This window comes from Saccostrea echinata, unplaced genomic scaffold (genome assembly GCF_033153115.1).
Source record: "Saccostrea echinata isolate AGI-Se365-2 ecotype Australia unplaced genomic scaffold, CSIRO_AGI_Sech_v1 ptg000001l, whole genome shotgun sequence".
Classification (NCBI taxonomy): domain Eukaryota; kingdom Metazoa; phylum Mollusca; class Bivalvia; order Ostreida; family Ostreidae; genus Saccostrea; species Saccostrea echinata.
In genome coordinates, this window is record NW_026889750.1 from 15,933,392 (window position 1) to 15,952,664 (window position 19,273).

Below are 19,273 nucleotides of genomic sequence, written 5' to 3' on the forward strand. Positions count from 1 at the left end.
CTTAGCCATAACTTTTGAACAATTGATGCTAGGGCTTTCATACTTAATATAAGTAATTTTTGAGTCAAGATCTTGACTTGAATACCAACAACTTTGACCCTTTGACCTTGACTTAGGAGTTTGTCCTACATTTGAAAATCTTTAACCTTTGCCAAAACTTTTAAATGCTTGGAGCTAGGGCTTTCATACTTCACATATGTAATCCTTGTGACAAGAGCTTCCTTTGGATACCAACAACTTTGACCCTTTGACCTTGACCTAGGAGTTTGACCTACTTTTGAAAAACTTCAACCTTGGCCATAACTTTTTAACAGTTGGTGCTAGGGCTTTCATATTAAAATGTCTATTCCTTGTGACAAGTCCTTCATTTGGATACCAACAATTGTAATCCATTGACCTTGACCTTGGAGTTTGACCTATTTTTGAAAAACTTAACCTTGGCCATAACTTTTGAATGATTGGTGCTATGGCTTTCATATTTCACATGTGTATTTCTTATGAGAAGGCCTTTCCTTGGGCACCATTAATTTTGACCATTTGACCTTCACCTTGATGTTTGACTTACTTTTGAAAAACTTTAACCTTTCCATATCTTTTCAATGGTTGCTGCTCGGGCTTTCATATTTCACAGGTATATTCCTCGAGACAAGACCTTACTTTGGGTACCAACATATTTGATTTGCATTTGAGAAAGTTTAACCTTTGCTAAAAGTTCCCATACGGGGGCATTAGTGTTTCACAAACACATCTTGTTTTTTACTTGTAATTGATAAAAGTTTTCTTTGTTAACATGTAACTATGTGTAGTCATTGTGCTCTTAACTGCTCTACTGTTTTCTTTATATGTATGTGTAGTTATTGTGCCCTACTGTTTTCAGTAGCCTCTCCTGATGAAATGAAGGACTGGAACCCAATGCTGGATGATTACATGGATGTCAGGAATTCCTACAAAGTGGACGTGGATGATGCCGGAGTGGCCACCATAGGCATTAGTACGGACCATCTTCATTGTAACATGTAGATCAGAGAAACACAGAAAGTTAAAAGCATTCTGTTGTGTCATATTTATTTTGTTGTATTAAACAGAGGTCCAGGATGAAAAGAGGATTTGTAAATATTACCAAAAGAACAAGTGCTGGAGAGGGGATAAGTGTCCATACAGACATGTCATCGTGGCAGAAGGTGAGATGTGTCTTTCTTAAAGAGACCGATTTAAACTGTTAATAGGTCCAGTTCTAACTAAGTTGCAGCTATGCTGAATGGTTAGAGAGATAAGGTGGTCATCAGATCTTTGGTATATCTTATGACATGTAACTTCAATGTCCATATAAAATCAGCTACAGTCAAACTCGTTTACATTGAAATTTAAGGGACCTTGAGATTTATTTCAAATTAACCGAATTTCATTCTACACATATCTATGTGCCATGAGTTACATATAAAATGTAGATACGGTAAAAAAAATATACGTGTGAGGATTCATTGTTTTTTACTTAACATTACATGCAGTGTTTGAGAAATATTCGTATCTCTGTTTTTCAAAGAAGTCTTTAATTTTCTACTGTTCTTTGTTGATTCATGTTAGAAAACTATTCAAGACTATTTACACACAAAAGAGTTCGTTTTGAACATTGCAGCATAGATACAATGATTTGTCAGGTTCACATCTACAGAACAACCCTGTTTCATCAGCATTGAAAACATATGCTTCATATACTTCGATTCAAGAAGTTTATTTTCCAGTCACTTAATTACAGTGGATTTATTTACACCAGCACTTTCTCTGCATACCAATTTACACACGACACCCCTGCGCATTTTAGCCATGTAGGTCTTAATGCTGTAGTTAGAAAATAAAAATGGCAACTAATATGTTCCGGTAAGAAATGCTCAATTCTTTTATTTATATAAGACATAATTAAATTTTTACAGGTCCACTGACATCAGATCACATGAGTGAAAATTTTACATGTGCTAGACTTCATATATAGTCAGTCAGTAACCTGTGTCTATGCATCGCAATCGGTGACTTCAATGTTACCATTATCAAAACAATAAGCTTTGTGTTCAGCGGACTCCCACAAATCACTTCAAATGAATAGGGTTTTTCAATTTAATGGATTTCAATCTAAACGAGTATTTATTGCAAAGAAACTGTACTAGTTTTTTAGGGGAGACCAAATTCATTTCAAACTAACCGATTTTTCAAATACAGAGAGGTCAATGTAAGTGAGTTTGAGTGTACATGTATGGGCTGGTTTTTTTTCATAACAAAATCAAACTTGTTTCCTTCTTTCCAGCTTTACCTCTGGGCATTTCTCTCTGACCCAAGGTCATTGAAAATAGATATCTGAGGATTTGATATGTTGAAGTTGAAATACTGTAAATCACTTTTTATTTGCGCATTATTATGTGAGACTGTCAAAAATTTCATTCATCACAAGTATTAGTATTATTAAAGATTATGCATAGCAATGACAGAAATTCATGAAAATTTCGTCTTGCTTAGAAATACCAAATGAAAATCTCGCAAATATTAAAAGGTGTCATGAAAATTAAATGATCTACAGTACATTGAGAAAAAGTGGTTTGACTTTCCACTGGTTTTGACACATCTTTATTACAGTGGACTTAGGATATAAGGAAATTCAAGGTACCTTCAAAATATTTCGCTGAATGACAATGCTAATTTCGCTGAATGCTAATACATGTTTTGCTGGTAACAGGTGCCCTGACAGGAGATGTGGACTATGTGTACGGTGATGTGATGGAGGAGTACCATCAGGACGACCTTCCTGATCCTGGCTCCTGGATTGCCTGTGAAGTATCCACCATCTTAAACCCTTCCCACTTCTATATAGTCTTGCCTTTTGGTAAAGAGCCCTTGGCATCTCTAGAACCAGCCAAAAAAGAAGGTATTGCATGTACCATTACAAATTGATTCAAATGTCAGCTGAATTTAAAAGTCAATCAAAAATCTATATAATTATATAAAAGAATGTTTCTATACAATTCTGCACTGGAATGTTCTTTGAATGTTTTATATTTATTGCTATATGAACATAATGAATTATTAAGCTCACCTACTCCAAAGAAAGATAAACAATTTTCAGCTTTTCTGATCACCTGTTGTCCGTCGTCTGTCCGTCTGTCTGTAAACATTTCACATTTTCAACTTGAACCACTGGGCCAATTTTAACCAAACTTGGTACAAAGCATCCTTGGGTGAAGGGGAGTTTTAATTATTAAAATGAAGGGCCAAGCCCCCTTCCAAGGGGAGATAATCAAGAAAAGACAAAAATAGGGTGGGGTCATTAAAAAATCTTCTTCTCAAGAACCACTGGGCCAGAAAAGCTGAAATTTATGTGGAAGCATCCTGGGGTAGCATAGATTATAAATTGTTCAAATCATGACCCCCAGGGGTAGGGAGGGGCCACAATAGGGAATCCAAGTTTTACATTGAAATATGTAGAAAAAATCTTTAAAAATCTTCTCAAGAACCACTGGGCCAGAAAAGCTGAAACTTAAGTGAAAGCATCCTAGGATAGTGTAGATTCTAAATTGTTCAAATCATGACCCCCGGGGGTAGGGCGGGGACACAATAGGGAATCCAAATTTTATATTGAAATTCTTTCCATTTCTTTGCATTGGATGTTGGAACTGACCAAAATATTCTTGAGTAGTAAATACAGTAAACATCTTTTATAACGTATCTCAGGGGACTGTGATAAATCCTGCGTTATAACCGGTGTACGCTAGAAGCGGAGACCGTAAGTACTCAGTACACCTTTACCGTAAACAGTTTTCAAACTTCTAGTGTGTTATTTATATTTTAAAGTATGTATACATTGTAAATGATTTACAAGTATATTTGGTTTTGTTTCTTATATTAAGAAAGATTAATATTCAGTAACATTTTATTTATTTATCGTCAGATCATATAAAAAGTCTGTAATGTTTGGCCTGAGGACATTTATTTACAAAAGTCTCCAGAGTTGCCAAAGTCGCGAAAACTTTGGACTGATGCCCTTTGATTGTCTGGGTAGATGGTATGCACGTGTCAGGCATGGCCTCGTCGTCCTCGCTGTCGTCGCGGTCTACTGATATTGAATCACTGTATTTTCCTTTCACTTGTTTAATTATATCATTTTCGGTTATATTACTATTTACTGACTCAAAGATGATTTTTTATTCAAAAAAATTATTATGAATACATCTACTCGATGAATTTTATTCAAACAATTTATTATTAGGTCACCTGAGTCCCTCAGGTGACCTATTGCTATCTCTTTTCGTCCATCGTCGGTCGTAAACTTTTTAACATTTTCAGCTTCTTCTCTGGAACCAGCAAACCAATTTCAACCAATTTTGGCATATAGCATCTATGGGTGAAGGGGAACAAAAATTGAGAAATTCGTGGCCCCTGCCCCCCTGGGGCCTGAGGGGTGGGGCCAAAACCATCAAAATTAATGCAATCTTTAAAAATCTTCTTCTTTACTCCTGGACATCAAGCAGTCAAACTGTTGGCATGATTGTAATAAGCATTGAGCCCTCTACCAAAATTGTGAAATTCATGGCCCCAGGGTCAGGGGTTCTGGTGCTAGGGCGGGGCTATATAGATCATATAGTGAAAGTGCATTATTTCTTTGAAAATCTTCTTCTCTACTCCTGGGTATTATTGAAACAAATTGAATACATAGTTATGATAAGCAAGGGTGACTCTACCAAAATTGTGAAATTCATGGCCCCAGGGTCAGGGGTTCTGGTGCTAGGGCGGGGCTTTATAGATCATATAATGAAAGTGCATTATTTCTTTGAAAATCTTCTTCTCTACTCCTGGGTATTATTGAAACAAAATGAATACATAGTTATTATAAGCAAGAGTGACTCTATTAAAATTGTGAAATTCATAGCCCCAGGGTCAGGGGTTCTGGTGCTAGGGCGGGGCTATATAGATCATATAATGAAAGTGCATTATTTCTTAAAAAATCTTCTTCTGTACTCTTGGGTATTATTGAAAGAAATTGAATACATAGTTATGATAAGCAAGAGTGACTCTACCAAAATTGTGAAATTCATGGCCCCAGGGTCAGGGGTTCTGGTGCTAGGGCGGGGCTATATAGATCATATAGTGAAAGTGCATTATTTCTTTGAAAATCTTCTTCTCTACTCCTGGTTATTATTTAAACAAATTAAATACAAAGTTATGAAAAGCAAGAGTGACTCTACCAAAATTCTGAAATTCATGGCCCCAGGGTCGGGGGTTCTGATGCTAGGGCGGGGCTATATAGATCATATAATGAAAGTGCATTATTTCTTTGAAAATCTTCTTCTCTACTCCTGGGTATTATTTAAACAAATTAAATACATAGCTATGATAAGCAAGGGTGACTCTACCGAAATTGTGAAATTCATAGCCCCAGAGTCAGGGGTTCTGGTGCTAGGGCGGGGCTATATAGATCATATAATGAAAGTGCATTATTTCTTTGAAAATCTTCTCTTCTCCTGGGTATTATTTAAACAAATACATGGTTATGATAAGCAAGGATGCCTCTTCCAAAATTGTGAATTTTATGACCCCTGGATCAGAGGTTCTGATATTAGAGCGGGGCTCTACTTATTATATGGTGAAAATGCATTAATGCTTTAAAAATCTTCTCTGCACCTGGGCATATCAGAGGCAAAAAGAGTAAAAGTTTTAATAAGGAAGGGTATTTTTACCAGATTTTTGAACATTGGAACCATTTGATCAAGTGTTCTGGTCCAGGCCAGGGATCTATTAATTTTTATTCTATTGAGAGGAGTTATTCCCCTTTGCCATTTACTTGTGTTAATTAATCACTGTAAATAATGTACTTGAAAGGTTAATAGAATAGGAGAATTATGCAAGAATTTTTATTGTAAAATACAAAAAGTACTTTCATAGTTTTAATGATCAGGTAGACTTGTAAGTAACAGATAAATAAAAATGAGACAAAAATAACTTGTCTTATTAAATGTTCATCAAAGACCAAGAGAGGCCAATGTAAGAGATTTCAACAAGGAATTAAAAGAGTACAGAAGCACTTATTATAAGTTTGTTTATATACTGTCTGGTGAGAGTGATAAATGGGGAACAGATTAGAACCTAATTTATATACTGTTAATGAACACTAGACTAATTATTTTGTTGATCCTGATCACCCTACTTTTCTTGCTTTTGGGCAACAAAGCTTCACCTTTCAGTTCATTTTATACTCTATGGATCCTCTAAATTGTTGTATTATACTCAGGTGACCGTTAAGGCCCTTGGGCCTCTTGTAAATAAATTCTTCCTGAAACAACAAAGAAACCTCGTTAGAAAAACACCCATTACGGAGAAGCTATGAAGTCAACAAACCGTGACTAATCTGCAGTCCGAGCTGATAGAAAAGGTGTGAAACCACGTGTCAGAATACGTTATAAGAGATGTAATTATGTAACGGGACCAAATTTCTAATACTTTATAAGCGATACTACGTTATATACAAATACGTTGTAAGCAGTGTTTTTTCCAATGTTATATATAGACACTTTGCCGGGACTACCGAATGGCTACTTTACATCCGGAGATACTTTATAACCGAGTACGTTATGAAAGAAGTTTACTGTAGGTTAAAAGTTTTTGAGCAGGTCTATTTCCAAGTAACTAAAAGTCCTACTTAAACCAAACTGGCATGGATATTGATCTTGGAATGTTCACTAACTAGAAAAATGGTGGATTCATGTTTGATCAAAGCGTGGTCTCAATACCAGGTTTTGGCTACAACTGGGGAAGAGAGCTATGTAGACATCCATAAGAATAAGCAGGTTTTGCATTAAAATACTGTAAATTAAAATTTCTGAAATCATACACTTTGGAGACACAGTAAGAGAAGATTTATCTATACGTACATACATGTATTAATTTGTCAAAAATTAAAGAAAATGTGAGTGTTATGACTCATGGTTCTCTTTTTCGTATTTTAGAGGGTTACAGCAGTTTTCAACAGGAAACATTGGAAGACTTGATGGCAAGTTTACAGTAAGTGATTCAAATGAAGTTCTCAATCTAAAACCATTGCATTTTTATATACATGTACTTCTTTGATGAAGGTTTGTATTGTATTGGTAGGAATTTGTATTTTCATCAGAATGATTGGAAATTTCAGTTTCTAGCATGACTATATAGGAGGCTTTTTGTAGTAACATGGTTATTTTGCCTAGATTAATAACTGAAGTTAAGACTTTTGACTGATTTAACTTTAAATGCTTCCCTTAATTGATAGAGAGTTCTATGGTGGGAAGCAGTTTGAGGGGAGTTATGTAGATTATGCTCCTGGAGAAATGGTGGTGGCACGTTACAGTGTAGATCTGCAATGGTACAGAGCTCGAGTCATCAGCTCGGGGGACAGGAAAGTGGAGGTGCGAAAAGATACCATAAGTTCTAGTTATCATAATATTAAATCCTTCACATCTCACAAAATATCGTATAGCTAGGATGAAGAAAGACTAAGAGGCATCCAACCGATTTTGAATTGGGACCGAAATCCATGTTAAAGTCTGTCCCACATAACACTTCTACCACAAACGATATCAAATATGTTTGTTTTGATTTCAGAGAAAATATCATTAAACGCTACAGTTTCTCTTTTCCAAACCCATTTAGTCATATTGGATACAGACAATTTGAAACAAATGAGTAGAACACTATTTATCAAAGTCTACAGAGTTTACAGTGTAAATTTCAGCCATTGCTGCAAGCAGGCAAGAGAGTTGTCATTATTCATAGAGATTATCTAAGTGTGACCTAAAACTTGATTCTGAACAAGCATTTCATCATTACGTAATTGTCGACAAGCAAAAAAAAGTCATCAGTAGTGACGGATCTTTTCGAGGTGGCAACCATTTTCCTCATGTTAAATCCCTGTAGACATTGACTTTGCTGCTGTGTCAATATACCAACTGAACTCCAGAGTTCCTATTAAAGGACTTATCGCATGATTTTTCAAAAATCGTAATTTTATGAAAAATATTATCTACAACCTTGTTTATTAAATTACTGAATACAATAAACGTTGTTGAAAGCATATTTTAAGAGATATTGGGAGTTGAAATTCAAATACGGCAATATGCATATTTCAGTCGGATTTCGGCGAAATACTGCTCTGACGTCATAGGCGACAATTCAGTGATAGAGAGATGAGAATATACACACTATTTACGGAGTTATCAACGACAAATGCAGCTTAATTACGAAAAATGCTGAAAAAATAAATTCGTGATGTGCTTTTCAATTACTGTAGAAACATTAACTAGTTCTAAGGTATAAGGAAAATGTGATATTTTCGTTTTTTTATTCCAAACATTTAGTATCTGTAGCTCTGATTACGGCAATATTTCGTGATCGGGAAATTATTTTTCAAGATCGCCATCCTTTAAAATACAAATGAAGTCTTGCATAAATTAATATTATGTTAACATCGAAGAATAACAAAGTTATATAATGTTAAATTTATGAATCAAATATGTAAATACATGTGATAAGATGACAAATCAAATCGTATTTTGATGGCGAGTTTCTCCGTCTTCGCCGCTTCTCCCTCGCTATCGTCGCTGCTATTTTTTCAATGTTAACAGATTTTTCAGATTTTTTCTTGCTGGCAGTACTAAAATATAAGGTTGGATATTCAATTTCATATCGATAAAAAAAGCGATTTGATCGTCAAAAACGCAGAAAATGCAGGTTGTAAGGCGTATATTTTCGTAAGATTAACATGAAGAGGTGATCAGCCATTGTCGCCTTTGACGTCACAGGGTCACGTGATCGCTATCTAATTAACTTAGATTTTTAAATCAGGGGATTTCATTTGAGTCAATAATTGATTAATTAACGCGGTTTATCCGCAGTAGAAACACAAAATTTATAAACTGTGGTCATAGTGAATGTTTCACGCTTTTAATTTTAAATAATTTAGAAACATGCGATAAGTCCTTTAAAGCAGGAAGTTTGAGAAAAAAATTGTCTGATTATCAAATTAGTTTGATATAGTGCAAAAAAAAAAAAATGATGACATTGGTGATGTGGGACAGACTATAAAAGTCACCAACTTTATACATGTAATATGAAGTTTGTTTAAAAATGATATAATACCACTCCTTTCTCCTAAGATAAAATCTTTAAAAAATTGGAAATATGAAGATACATGTATTCAAAGAGAGATTTTCAAGTGCGAATTTTAAATGCAATGTTTTAATACACATCACACATATACATACATGTATTTAATAGTACAGAAATAATCTTAAATTTCATCAGAGATTTTTTTTAGCAGTACACCAAATTTTGTGAGTTACTTATTTAGTATTTATAAGCAAGATGAAATTTTCATGACTTCTGGCTATTTTGCAGCTGTATATAATTTTTCCAAAAAAAAAATTATGCAAAAGTAAAATTTTCACGAGCAGAGGGTCTTGTGTAATTACACGAAAATAAAGTTCTCACAAATAGAAAGTGATTTACAGTATGTACACTGTAAAAAATGTGTTTACAATTCAAACACTTTTCTAAACACTTTCTTGTCACCTCCTTTTTTATATGTTTAATTTCTAAACATGTAAAATTCCTAAACATGTCTTAGAAAGTGTTTAGATTTTAAACACTTGTGTGCTTAGGAATTAAACATATCTAAACACATGAACACAAGTGTTTAAATTCTAAACACATAACAGCAGATGTGTTTAATATCTAAACACATCATAAGTTTAATTTGTACCTGCAGAAAAACAAAACACTCGTAAATTTAGGCACAGAAAGTATATGTTTTTTAAATGCGCATAATTGTCAAAATTTTCAAAATATGTAACCAATATTAATTATTTTCGATAAAGCCACTGAACTCTGGGATATGTATTTAATTATACAATACAATGGACACTGTGCGATGTACATGTACTTAATCTACACTAATAATGTAGGAGATAGAACTGAATAGATTTGATTAGTCTCAACAATTCAATCAGAATGACACATAATTAATAACGACACATAGATAACAAACTTTTTATCTTCAAAATTATTAAGAAAATAATATTAAGCTGACAATTTAATATCAAAACTTCATTGAAAATTTCTAAAAGGCTTTATTAAAGAATTGTTAAACTAAAAATACAAAATGTATATTTATATATATATTTATTATAATCATTATAATTTGAATCGGCTGCAGAGTTTTCCTCATGTCAATCAAAAAATATCAAATTTTATGAACTTTCAGCAAGTCCCAAAGCACCACATATTATAATCAATATCCCATCAATAACTGCCAGAAAGTAACCGATTTCGAATGCACGAGGATAATTGTAAACACTGCCGAATTAACACAGTAGTCTTCAACAAATGAAGTTTCAAAGTGTTGATTATGGAACAACAACAATCACTTGAAGATGACACCAGGTACTCTGATACGTGTATTTTGAGTTCGATCTGGACTACGTACGGTGCCTGTAGGAAAGAAAGCCAGATTTAGAAGAAGTACACTATCACTGATATTTTACATTACTTAGAAAAACAAAATTGTTCAAATTTTAGTGAAACTACACTGATATAAATATAGATAATGACATTTAATATTATTTCCTCTCCTGCAAGTCTATGAACGAATTCAAGATATCCCAAGTCAACTTTATTTACGTTGCTCGTCGTGGTTAATTAATGCAAAGAAGAAGAAAACAAACCTTTAATGTATTGCAGTAACAAGATGCCCTTTCACGTATTTCACTATTTCGTCATGGTTATCCCTTGAATTGGGTTGTCATAACTCTCACTGATACATCACCTTAGCTTGTTGTGTTTTCTTTGTTTAGGTAGCCGCTCAAATTAATGTTCAAATATATGTGTGTCATTTCCGGGAAGATAACTCTGCACTTTACAGTAAAATGTGTTTAATTGCTAAACGCGTTTAGATATAAAACATGTTAAGACATAAGTGTTTAGTTGTTAAACACAATACTATACACGTTTAGATCTAAACATGTAATAGAAGTGTTTATTTCCTAAACACAATTTTTACAGTGTAGAAGTACTGTAAACATATTACATTTAGCTGTGTATTCTTTTTAGTGCCTTTCGCAAAAGCAACTTCCCCTTATTCAAGTACAATGCTAAATGTCTTGTATATATAGACATAAATAGGAACATAAGTAAATGCGCTAAATCAAATCTTCCTTAACTTGTTCAAAAATCAATTTCCACCAAATATCGTACACACTTAATGTAATACATTTACAGTTATTGAATCATAATCCTTTTGACATACAGGTGTTTTATGTGGACTTTGGCAACAAGGAGTTTGTGTCTGACAAATCAGTGCGTAACATTGACCCCCAGTTCCTCCATCTACCCCTCCAGGCACTGGAATGTTTCCTAGTGGACATAGAACCTGTAGGAGGAACTGACAGATTTAGTCAAGAGGCCAGGTATATATGTATTGATATGAGGAACAGAACAGATTTACTCAAGAGGATAAGTACAGTAAAACCCTGTTATCTCAGACTCGATGAGGCTGAGAAAAGGCTTTGAGATATCTAAGGGTTTGAGATATTGAGGGTAAAATACTAAAAAAAAAAAAAGGCTTTGGGGCTTTCAAATGACTTTGGCATATCCATGGTATTTGAGATATCCGTGTTCGTGATATCAGAAGTTCAGCTGTAAAGTGAAAATTATTTGTGTTCTTTTTTAGAATGGAATTTAGAAAACTAGTCGATGGAAAAACGTTGGTTGCCTACATCAAGTCAAGGTTTGTACAGGATAATCTTTTTTATAAACTTGGAACTATTTAAATTGTATTTTATTCAGACTTATATTAAATGGGAATGAGTGGGAAAATAAGCTTATATTAAAGCCCTCTCTCACTTTTGAAACTGTTGTATAGCTAATTGAGCAATGGCTGGCTATTGTCAGCCTCTTTGAACCGGACTGCCACCAAATCAAATTTTCATGTAAATACAGAGCACTTGGCCTCAACTGCTGTTGAGACAATACAAATGTTGGTTAAATAAAAACAAAACAAAAAATTTTCTTAACAAATAAGCATCTATGGTAAATAATGATTTGAAAATTTTAAAATGTGTATAAATTATACTCAGATGCATAAGTTTGTAGTCTTAGTCTGGTTCCCTAGAGAGAAAAAACACACAAAAACAAGGACAAGGAACCAGGCAAATCCATTTGTTTACCTTCGGTTGTGTCAGGTTAATTCAGACTTTCTTTAACTTGGACCACAGTACACTGTATAAGATTTGTGCAATAAATTTTATAATTCATTTTCAATGTTAATTTTATTAAAAATTCATGTTAGATGTCATGGAATACTTTTGAAGCAGATACTGAGCTGAGTCTTGGTATGTGAGTCTACTTGAGTTGCAGATGATCATTTCCCTTCAATGATTTTGATGAAATTACAGCCTTTAAACTTAGTGCCCCGAATTTTTAAGGGAACCAGACTACTCACTCAGTAGGGGACAACTATCACTTATGCAGAATTCTCAGATTGCTTTTGGCATCCTAATTAGCTTAAATATGAATTAAGTCTTCAGTGCATAATTCTTGGTCTTTTAACATGTAATGGTTTGAGCTGGGGGTATCGACCTGGGTAGCTCAATTGGTAGAGCACCTGACTAGTGATGCAGGGATCCCGGGTTTAATTCCCGGTCCAGCCATACTTTTTCTCCTTTCCTGTGACAGATTTGATCCTGGTCATGGCACTAAATCTGTAACAGGAAAGGAGAAAATGTATGGCTGGACCAGGAATCAGACCCAGGACCCCTGTATCACTAGTCAGGTGCTCTATCGACTGAGCTACCCAGGCTGATATCCATGTCCCAAACCATTACAAACACATAAATTCACTGTTCTTTGAATTCCTAACTTTATTGAGGTCCCTAATACAATGAAAATTAACACCGGGAGTTATTTTACCCCCTTTACAGCAGTAAAAGATAGAAGCTATAAAAACATTTATATAGCTTTTGTTTATCTGGAACCAGTCTATTAATATTCTGTATATTTGGATACATGTTACTTTCTGCATGACTGTAGATCCAGGAGTGGTCATGAGGTACACATTTTCTGACTAAGTCTGTAGGTCCTGTACTAATGGTGTAGTACAAATTCTTTTCTGAGTAAGTCTGTAGGTCCTATAGTAATTGTGTAGTACAAATTCTTTTCTGACAAGTCTGTAGGTCCTGTAGTAATGGTGTAGTACAAATTCTTTTCTGACTAAGTCTCTAGGTCCTGTAGTAATTGTGTAGTACAAATTCTTTTCTGGCTAAGTCTGTAGGTCCTGTAGTAATGGTGTAGTACAAATTCTTTTCTGACTAAGTCTGTAGGTCCTATAGTAATTGTGTAGTACAAATTCTTTTCTGACAAGTCTGTAGGTCCTGTAGTAATTGTGTAGTACATATTCTTTTTCTGGCTAAGTCTCTAGGTCCTGTAGTAATGGTGTAGTACAAATTCTTTTCTGACAAGTCTGTAGGTCCTGTAGTAATTGTGTAGTACAAATTCTTTTCTGACTAAGTCTCTAGGTCCTATAGTAATTGTGTAGTACAAATTCTTTTCTGACAAGTCTGTAGGTCCTGTAGTAATTGTGTAGTACAAATTCTTTTCTGGCTAAGTCTGTAGGTCCTGTAGTAATTGTGTAGTACAAATTCTTTTCTGACTAAGTCTGTAGGTCCTGTAGTAATTGTGTAGTACAAATTCTTTTCTGGCTAAGTCTGTAGGTCCTGTAGTAATTGTGTAGTACAAATTCTTTTCTGACAAGTCTGTAGGTCCTGTAGTAATTGTGTAGTACATATTCTTTTCCGACTAAGTCTGTAGGTCCTGTAGTAATTGTGTAGTACAAATTCTTTTCTGACAAGTCTGTAGGTCCTGTAATAATTGTGTAGTACAAATTCTTTTCTAAGTCTGTAGGTCCTGAATTTTTGTAGACATCTTAAAAGTCCTGTATAGGTTGTACTGTAAATCATTATTTATTTTCAGTGTCTCTTGATCTAGAGTGGTTGTCCTGATATACAAATGTATCTCATGGTTCTTGTTTGGTTGAATAATGATAATCATTTCCTGTATCTCTTGGTCCTTGAGATGTATAGTACTCTTTATTTTCTTACATTCTCTCTAATTAGGTCCTGGAGAAGTTGTGTATTGTTCTATGTCTGGGTCATGAAATAAAGTGTAACAGTATATTTTGATTTCAGTTTTTTGTTTTGTTTTTTGTTTTGTTGATATATCCAAAATAGTTGCATTATTTTCTCTAGGTCTTGGAGTGGGTGTGCCTGGATTGAGCTTTTTGATACTTCTGGAGAGGAGGACATTAGCATTGCTCGTACATTGATTGACCAAGGGCTAGCACAGGAATCAACCGCTTTATCCAGCACTACCAGTGGGAGAGGCAGCAACACATCAAGTCGAGTCTCTAGTCAGGAATCCCTTATCTTGGTTCCGGGATAATTACATGTGATACAGCAAAGTCCATCCAGAGATGTGCAAGAGGATAACAAAGAATCCAAAAAATAAATCTAGTACCTTCTCTTTTTAAGAGGATGCTACGTAGGATAAGAAAATGACATACAGCATTTACAAAACAGAAGTTCATTATTTTCAGTTTTCAAAAAAACAAGATTTAGGCAAAAAACATGAATATTTACAGTACATAAATTTTAGTACAAAGTTCAGAAATGGTTGGATCCAATTTGTGAAATATTTAGTTGAGGGAGCCATGGAGGTATTAGAAGAAATTTTAATTCATAAATCCTTTAATGTTTGTTCAGTTTTGGCTGACAGTCATGTGATATATTTGAATACAAAACCATTGTCCCTGTAATAGAGGAAGTAGATGTTACACCTAAAGTAATCAAATACTGTGGTCACTTGAGACACTCACATGCTACAGTGTATATTGTAATGAACTTATAAAGTAAGGGTAGGGATGTTAGCAATATTGATTTATTAGTAAATCTGGTTCAAGCTCATTACTGTACATAGTATAAATCTGGTTCAAGCTCATTACTGTATATAAGTCTGGTTCAAGTTCATAACTGTAGTATAAATCTGGTTCAAGATCATTACTGTAGTATAAATCTGGTCCAAGTTCGTTACTGTATAAATCTGGTTCAAGTTCATTACTGTAGTATAAATCTGGTTCAAGTTCATTACTGTAGTAAAAATCTGGTTCAAGTTCATTACTGTAGTATAAATCTGGTTCAAGATCATTACTGTAGCATAAATCTGGTTCAAGATCATTACTATAGTATAAATCTGGTTCAAGTTCATTACTTAGTATAAATCTTGTTCAAAATCATTACTGTAGTATAAATCTGGTTCAAGTTCATTACTTAGTATAAATCTTGTTCAAAATCATTACTGTAGTATAAATCTGGTTCAAGATCATTACTGTAGTAAATCTGGTTCAAGTTCATTACTGTAGAATAGATCTTTGAAATTGAACTTACAAGGTTCCATTGATTTTAATTTTTAAAAACTTTACTCGATTCTCAGGTAAAGAAAAACGTGTTCATAAGGCATAACTCTTGTTTTAAAATTGTTATGTTATTCGATATCCAAGGAAAGTAGCAGTACTTTCAAGAGTGGTTTTTTTTTATGAATATTATTTCATAAACATTTTTCTTCCTTTTCATTCATCTGTATTGTATTTTTTTTTATCACGTACCAAATGGTTGCATCTGACATATTTTAAAATCCAGAGACTAGCATTGAGATTGTTGCACAAGTGATATAAAAATCAAGCTTGCTCATATTTGTTAGTTGTAATAGGTCAGTACATGTACTAGTTCTATCCATTATGTTTCGGGTAACATGTCCATTAGGACACTCTAGTCTAGTTAGTTAATCTAGTTAACAAAAAGCGTCATCTTTTCAAGTTATTCAGTCCAAATGTCACAATTTGCTCATACAGTAACAACTTGTAGATAAATGCATTTTGACAGTTACAAATTTGAAAGAGAAAAAAATGTCATAAATACTGTAATGGACAATATGCAATGTATATGAAAAATGCTATTTTGATATCGAATTTCCTTTACGTAATTGTTTCCATCTTCATTCATGCATATTTTGTTTTCTCATTTAATGTTTGATATTTTTACATTTGATGTTTGACGTGTTTATTGAAATTTTGATATGTACATGTTATTTCCAATGTCCAAATAGACAATTTAATTGTGCCAAACTTTCTGTATTTTAATAAATGCAAGAAAAGCAATTAAAATGATAATGATTTTTAATTGGTATTTAAACAGAACATGATAAAACTATGCAAAATTGAGTTTTGGAAATAGAAACAATGTGTGGAAAGTGGAGGATTTATAGGATAGCAATATGTAGAAGGGTAGGATTTATAAACCAGTTATATGTAGAAAGTGTAGGATTTATAAGACAACAATGCAGTAAAACTCAGTTATTGTGAGGTCCTGAGGACCTGTGAATTTACTTCATTATATCTGTATAATGAATTCCTTAAAGTTTATATAGCTAATTTACATTATAGATATTTTCCTTTGAGTGTAACTACCAAGTGTATTTTGGGAAGTATTAAATGCAAAAGAAACCTTGGATTTAAAAAGTTTTCAAATGAATTTCAAATATAAGTACTTTAAAAAATGTCCAGTCTATATATTTACATGTAGGTTGAAATCTTTAAAAATTCATTATAAAAGATGTAAATCGAGTTAACCTCAAGAGGACACAAAATCAGCTATATCCGTAATTTTGCTATATCTGATTTTGTTAAATTTGTAAAATTTTACAAAGAATTGTTAAGTTTACCTGGGATTCCAAAAAAAACTTATCCATGAATTTGCTATATCTGTTTTTGTACTGAATGAGTTTTACTGTATGTAGAAACTAGAAAGTGTAGCTAGGGTTTATAAAAAACTAATATATAAAAAGAAAAGCAATAGAAAGTGTAGGATTAATAGAACTGTGTAAGAAGTGTAGGATAAACGGTAGATATACATGGAGAAAATGTAGGATTTATAAAACAGTACGTAATTAACATGGAGAAAGTGTAGGATTTATAAAACTACGTAATTAACATGGAGAAAGTGTAGGATTTATAAAGCAGTACGTAATTAAGAGCCATTCTCTGTAACGACTTGAACTTTTATATAGAAGCTGTGGCACGCATAGTCTCAGAATTTCTCCAAACTCTCTATGATAAAAGTCTTTGATACCGTAAACTCAAATCAGACAGAAATTGGTTGCTACGTGTCATGGTTACCATGGCAACATGTCCTAAAGTTTGAAAAATGGCATTTTTCAACGTGTTCAGAGTCCCACAGTTAACGTTTGCAGCAAAGCAAACAAGTGGCAATGATTGTTTCTGAAAGTTGAAGGCCTGGTGTCTTAAATATTTGATAAACAAGTTTGGTAAACCAGCTATTATATACGTTACTATGGAAACAAAGTATTTAAAAGTAATAATTTTGTTCATTTAATTTTAAAAAGTCATACACATAATAATAAAAAAATTATAGGTTGAAAAGCAAGCAAATAATAGACAAAAGATCCTTGTAACATATACCAAGGAAGAAATATGATATTTCTTATAGGTCGGCAATGGTTGCCATGGTTTTAATACCAAGAAAGGATTTTAAATTTACTCTCTTAGTGATTAAATTTAATCCTATCTTTTTAAAAAGCATATTTCTATATAACAAATGATCAATTTTTAAAGATGTTCATGTGACCCTAATTCTCACATTTCAAAAAATGCAAATTCAATTCTTTAAATAGAGCGTTGCTATGGAAATAAGCCGAAAAAATATGCATAAAAATCTGAAAAATATCCTGTTTCCTTGGATACGTACCCTTGTATGTAGATTCCCAAAACTTTTATGATTGGTAAATATGAACAACTAACCTGACTTTCAATTTTGACTGCCACCCAATCTCTAACTAGATGCAAAAAGCTGGCACATAGGGTTTAATATTGATATAAAATTAACAAAATCGGACATTTTCCCTTCTTGGTTACCATAGCAACAGTGTTGTATTTTTCAACAAACGTTATCAATATATGATATTCAACTTTAGTTTTACCAGATAAGTACTACTCAAGGTGAGTCAAATAATATGTTTCTTGAATAAAAGGTAAGTAAATTCCTAAGGCAGCAAAAAAATATCACTTTAAACTACTGGTACATTGTTTCCATGGTTACACTGCAAAGTAACAATTAATCCCAATTTTTCTTATGTTGTCGGTGTTGCAAGGTCCTAAGGATGTATATGTGCCAGTCATGAAATTTATGATTTTTCCTGAAGATAGTAGCATTAACCCAATCTTAGCAACACATTTTGGATGGTAACACTGTGTTACCATGGCAACCATAAAAGTTATTTTTAGAATAATATTGCCAATACCTAATTACTTAAGGTCAAATATTTTTATTGTTTTTTCTTAGGTTGTTCATTGAGTTTGATCATTTAACACCTATCATTAGTGAATATTGAGCGTTTTTCTGCATTTTTCAGCATCTAGAATGTATTCCAAATGTACCCATGGTTACCACTTACTTAGAGATAAATTCTAAATAGTTTCTTTATAGCATAAGTGGCAACAAGGTGTCAGGTTTTGGGGAGAATGGTTTGTTTGTTATTCTTATTCTTTATTAAGGCTTAATAAAGATTCAAAGTAGCTGAAAATCTCAATTTTTCCAACTTTTCTGGCTGTTACCATGGCAACCAAGACACATAGCAACGAAATTTTATTTGATATATGTTTCTGGTGTCAAGTTGTAATAATGGGGAAAGTTTCATCAAAATCGGTGACCATGCGTGGCAAAGAAGTTTAAGTGGTTACAGAGAATCGCTATTAACATGGAGAAAGTGTAGGATTTATAAAACTATGTAATTAACATGGAGAAAGTGTAGGATTTATAAAACAGTAATATACTGTACATGCAGAAAGTGTACAATTCATAAACCAGTAATATACATGCAGAAAGTGTACGATTTATAAGAGTAATGTGTAGGATTTATAACACAGTAATATATAGGTAGTGAAGGATTCATAAAACAGTATTGCTCTTATAAATCCTACACTTTCAACATGTTTATTACTATTTCATAAATCCTACACTTTCTACATGTATATTATTGTTTTATACTTGTGAACTCCTTGGGAGGGGATTGGGGCATGATTTGAGCTAACTTAAACTGTATCGATAAGATATATTTCTGGCCCAGTAGTTCTCCAACACCC

At 33.3% G+C, this 19,273-nt stretch overlaps 1 protein-coding gene across 1 annotated transcript in view; it reads left to right on the plus strand.

Moving 5' to 3' along the window:
• The window catches only part of LOC133194990 (uncharacterized), a 36,381-nt gene extending 20,093 nt beyond the window's left edge, over positions 1 to 16,288 (plus strand). The window contains exons 12-19 of the mRNA XM_061330882.1: positions 878 to 991; positions 1,086 to 1,181; positions 2,726 to 2,914; positions 6,987 to 7,041; positions 7,286 to 7,421; positions 11,317 to 11,474; positions 11,738 to 11,794; positions 14,310 to 16,288. Of these exons, the coding sequence (XP_061186866.1) occupies positions 878 to 991; positions 1,086 to 1,181; positions 2,726 to 2,914; positions 6,987 to 7,041; positions 7,286 to 7,421; positions 11,317 to 11,474; positions 11,738 to 11,794; positions 14,310 to 14,502 (998 nt within the window). The 3' untranslated portion in view covers positions 14,503 to 16,288. The remainder of the gene's footprint in view (positions 1 to 877; positions 992 to 1,085; positions 1,182 to 2,725; positions 2,915 to 6,986; positions 7,042 to 7,285; positions 7,422 to 11,316; positions 11,475 to 11,737; positions 11,795 to 14,309) is intronic.
• Positions 16,289 to 19,273: the final 2,985 nt, after the last annotated feature.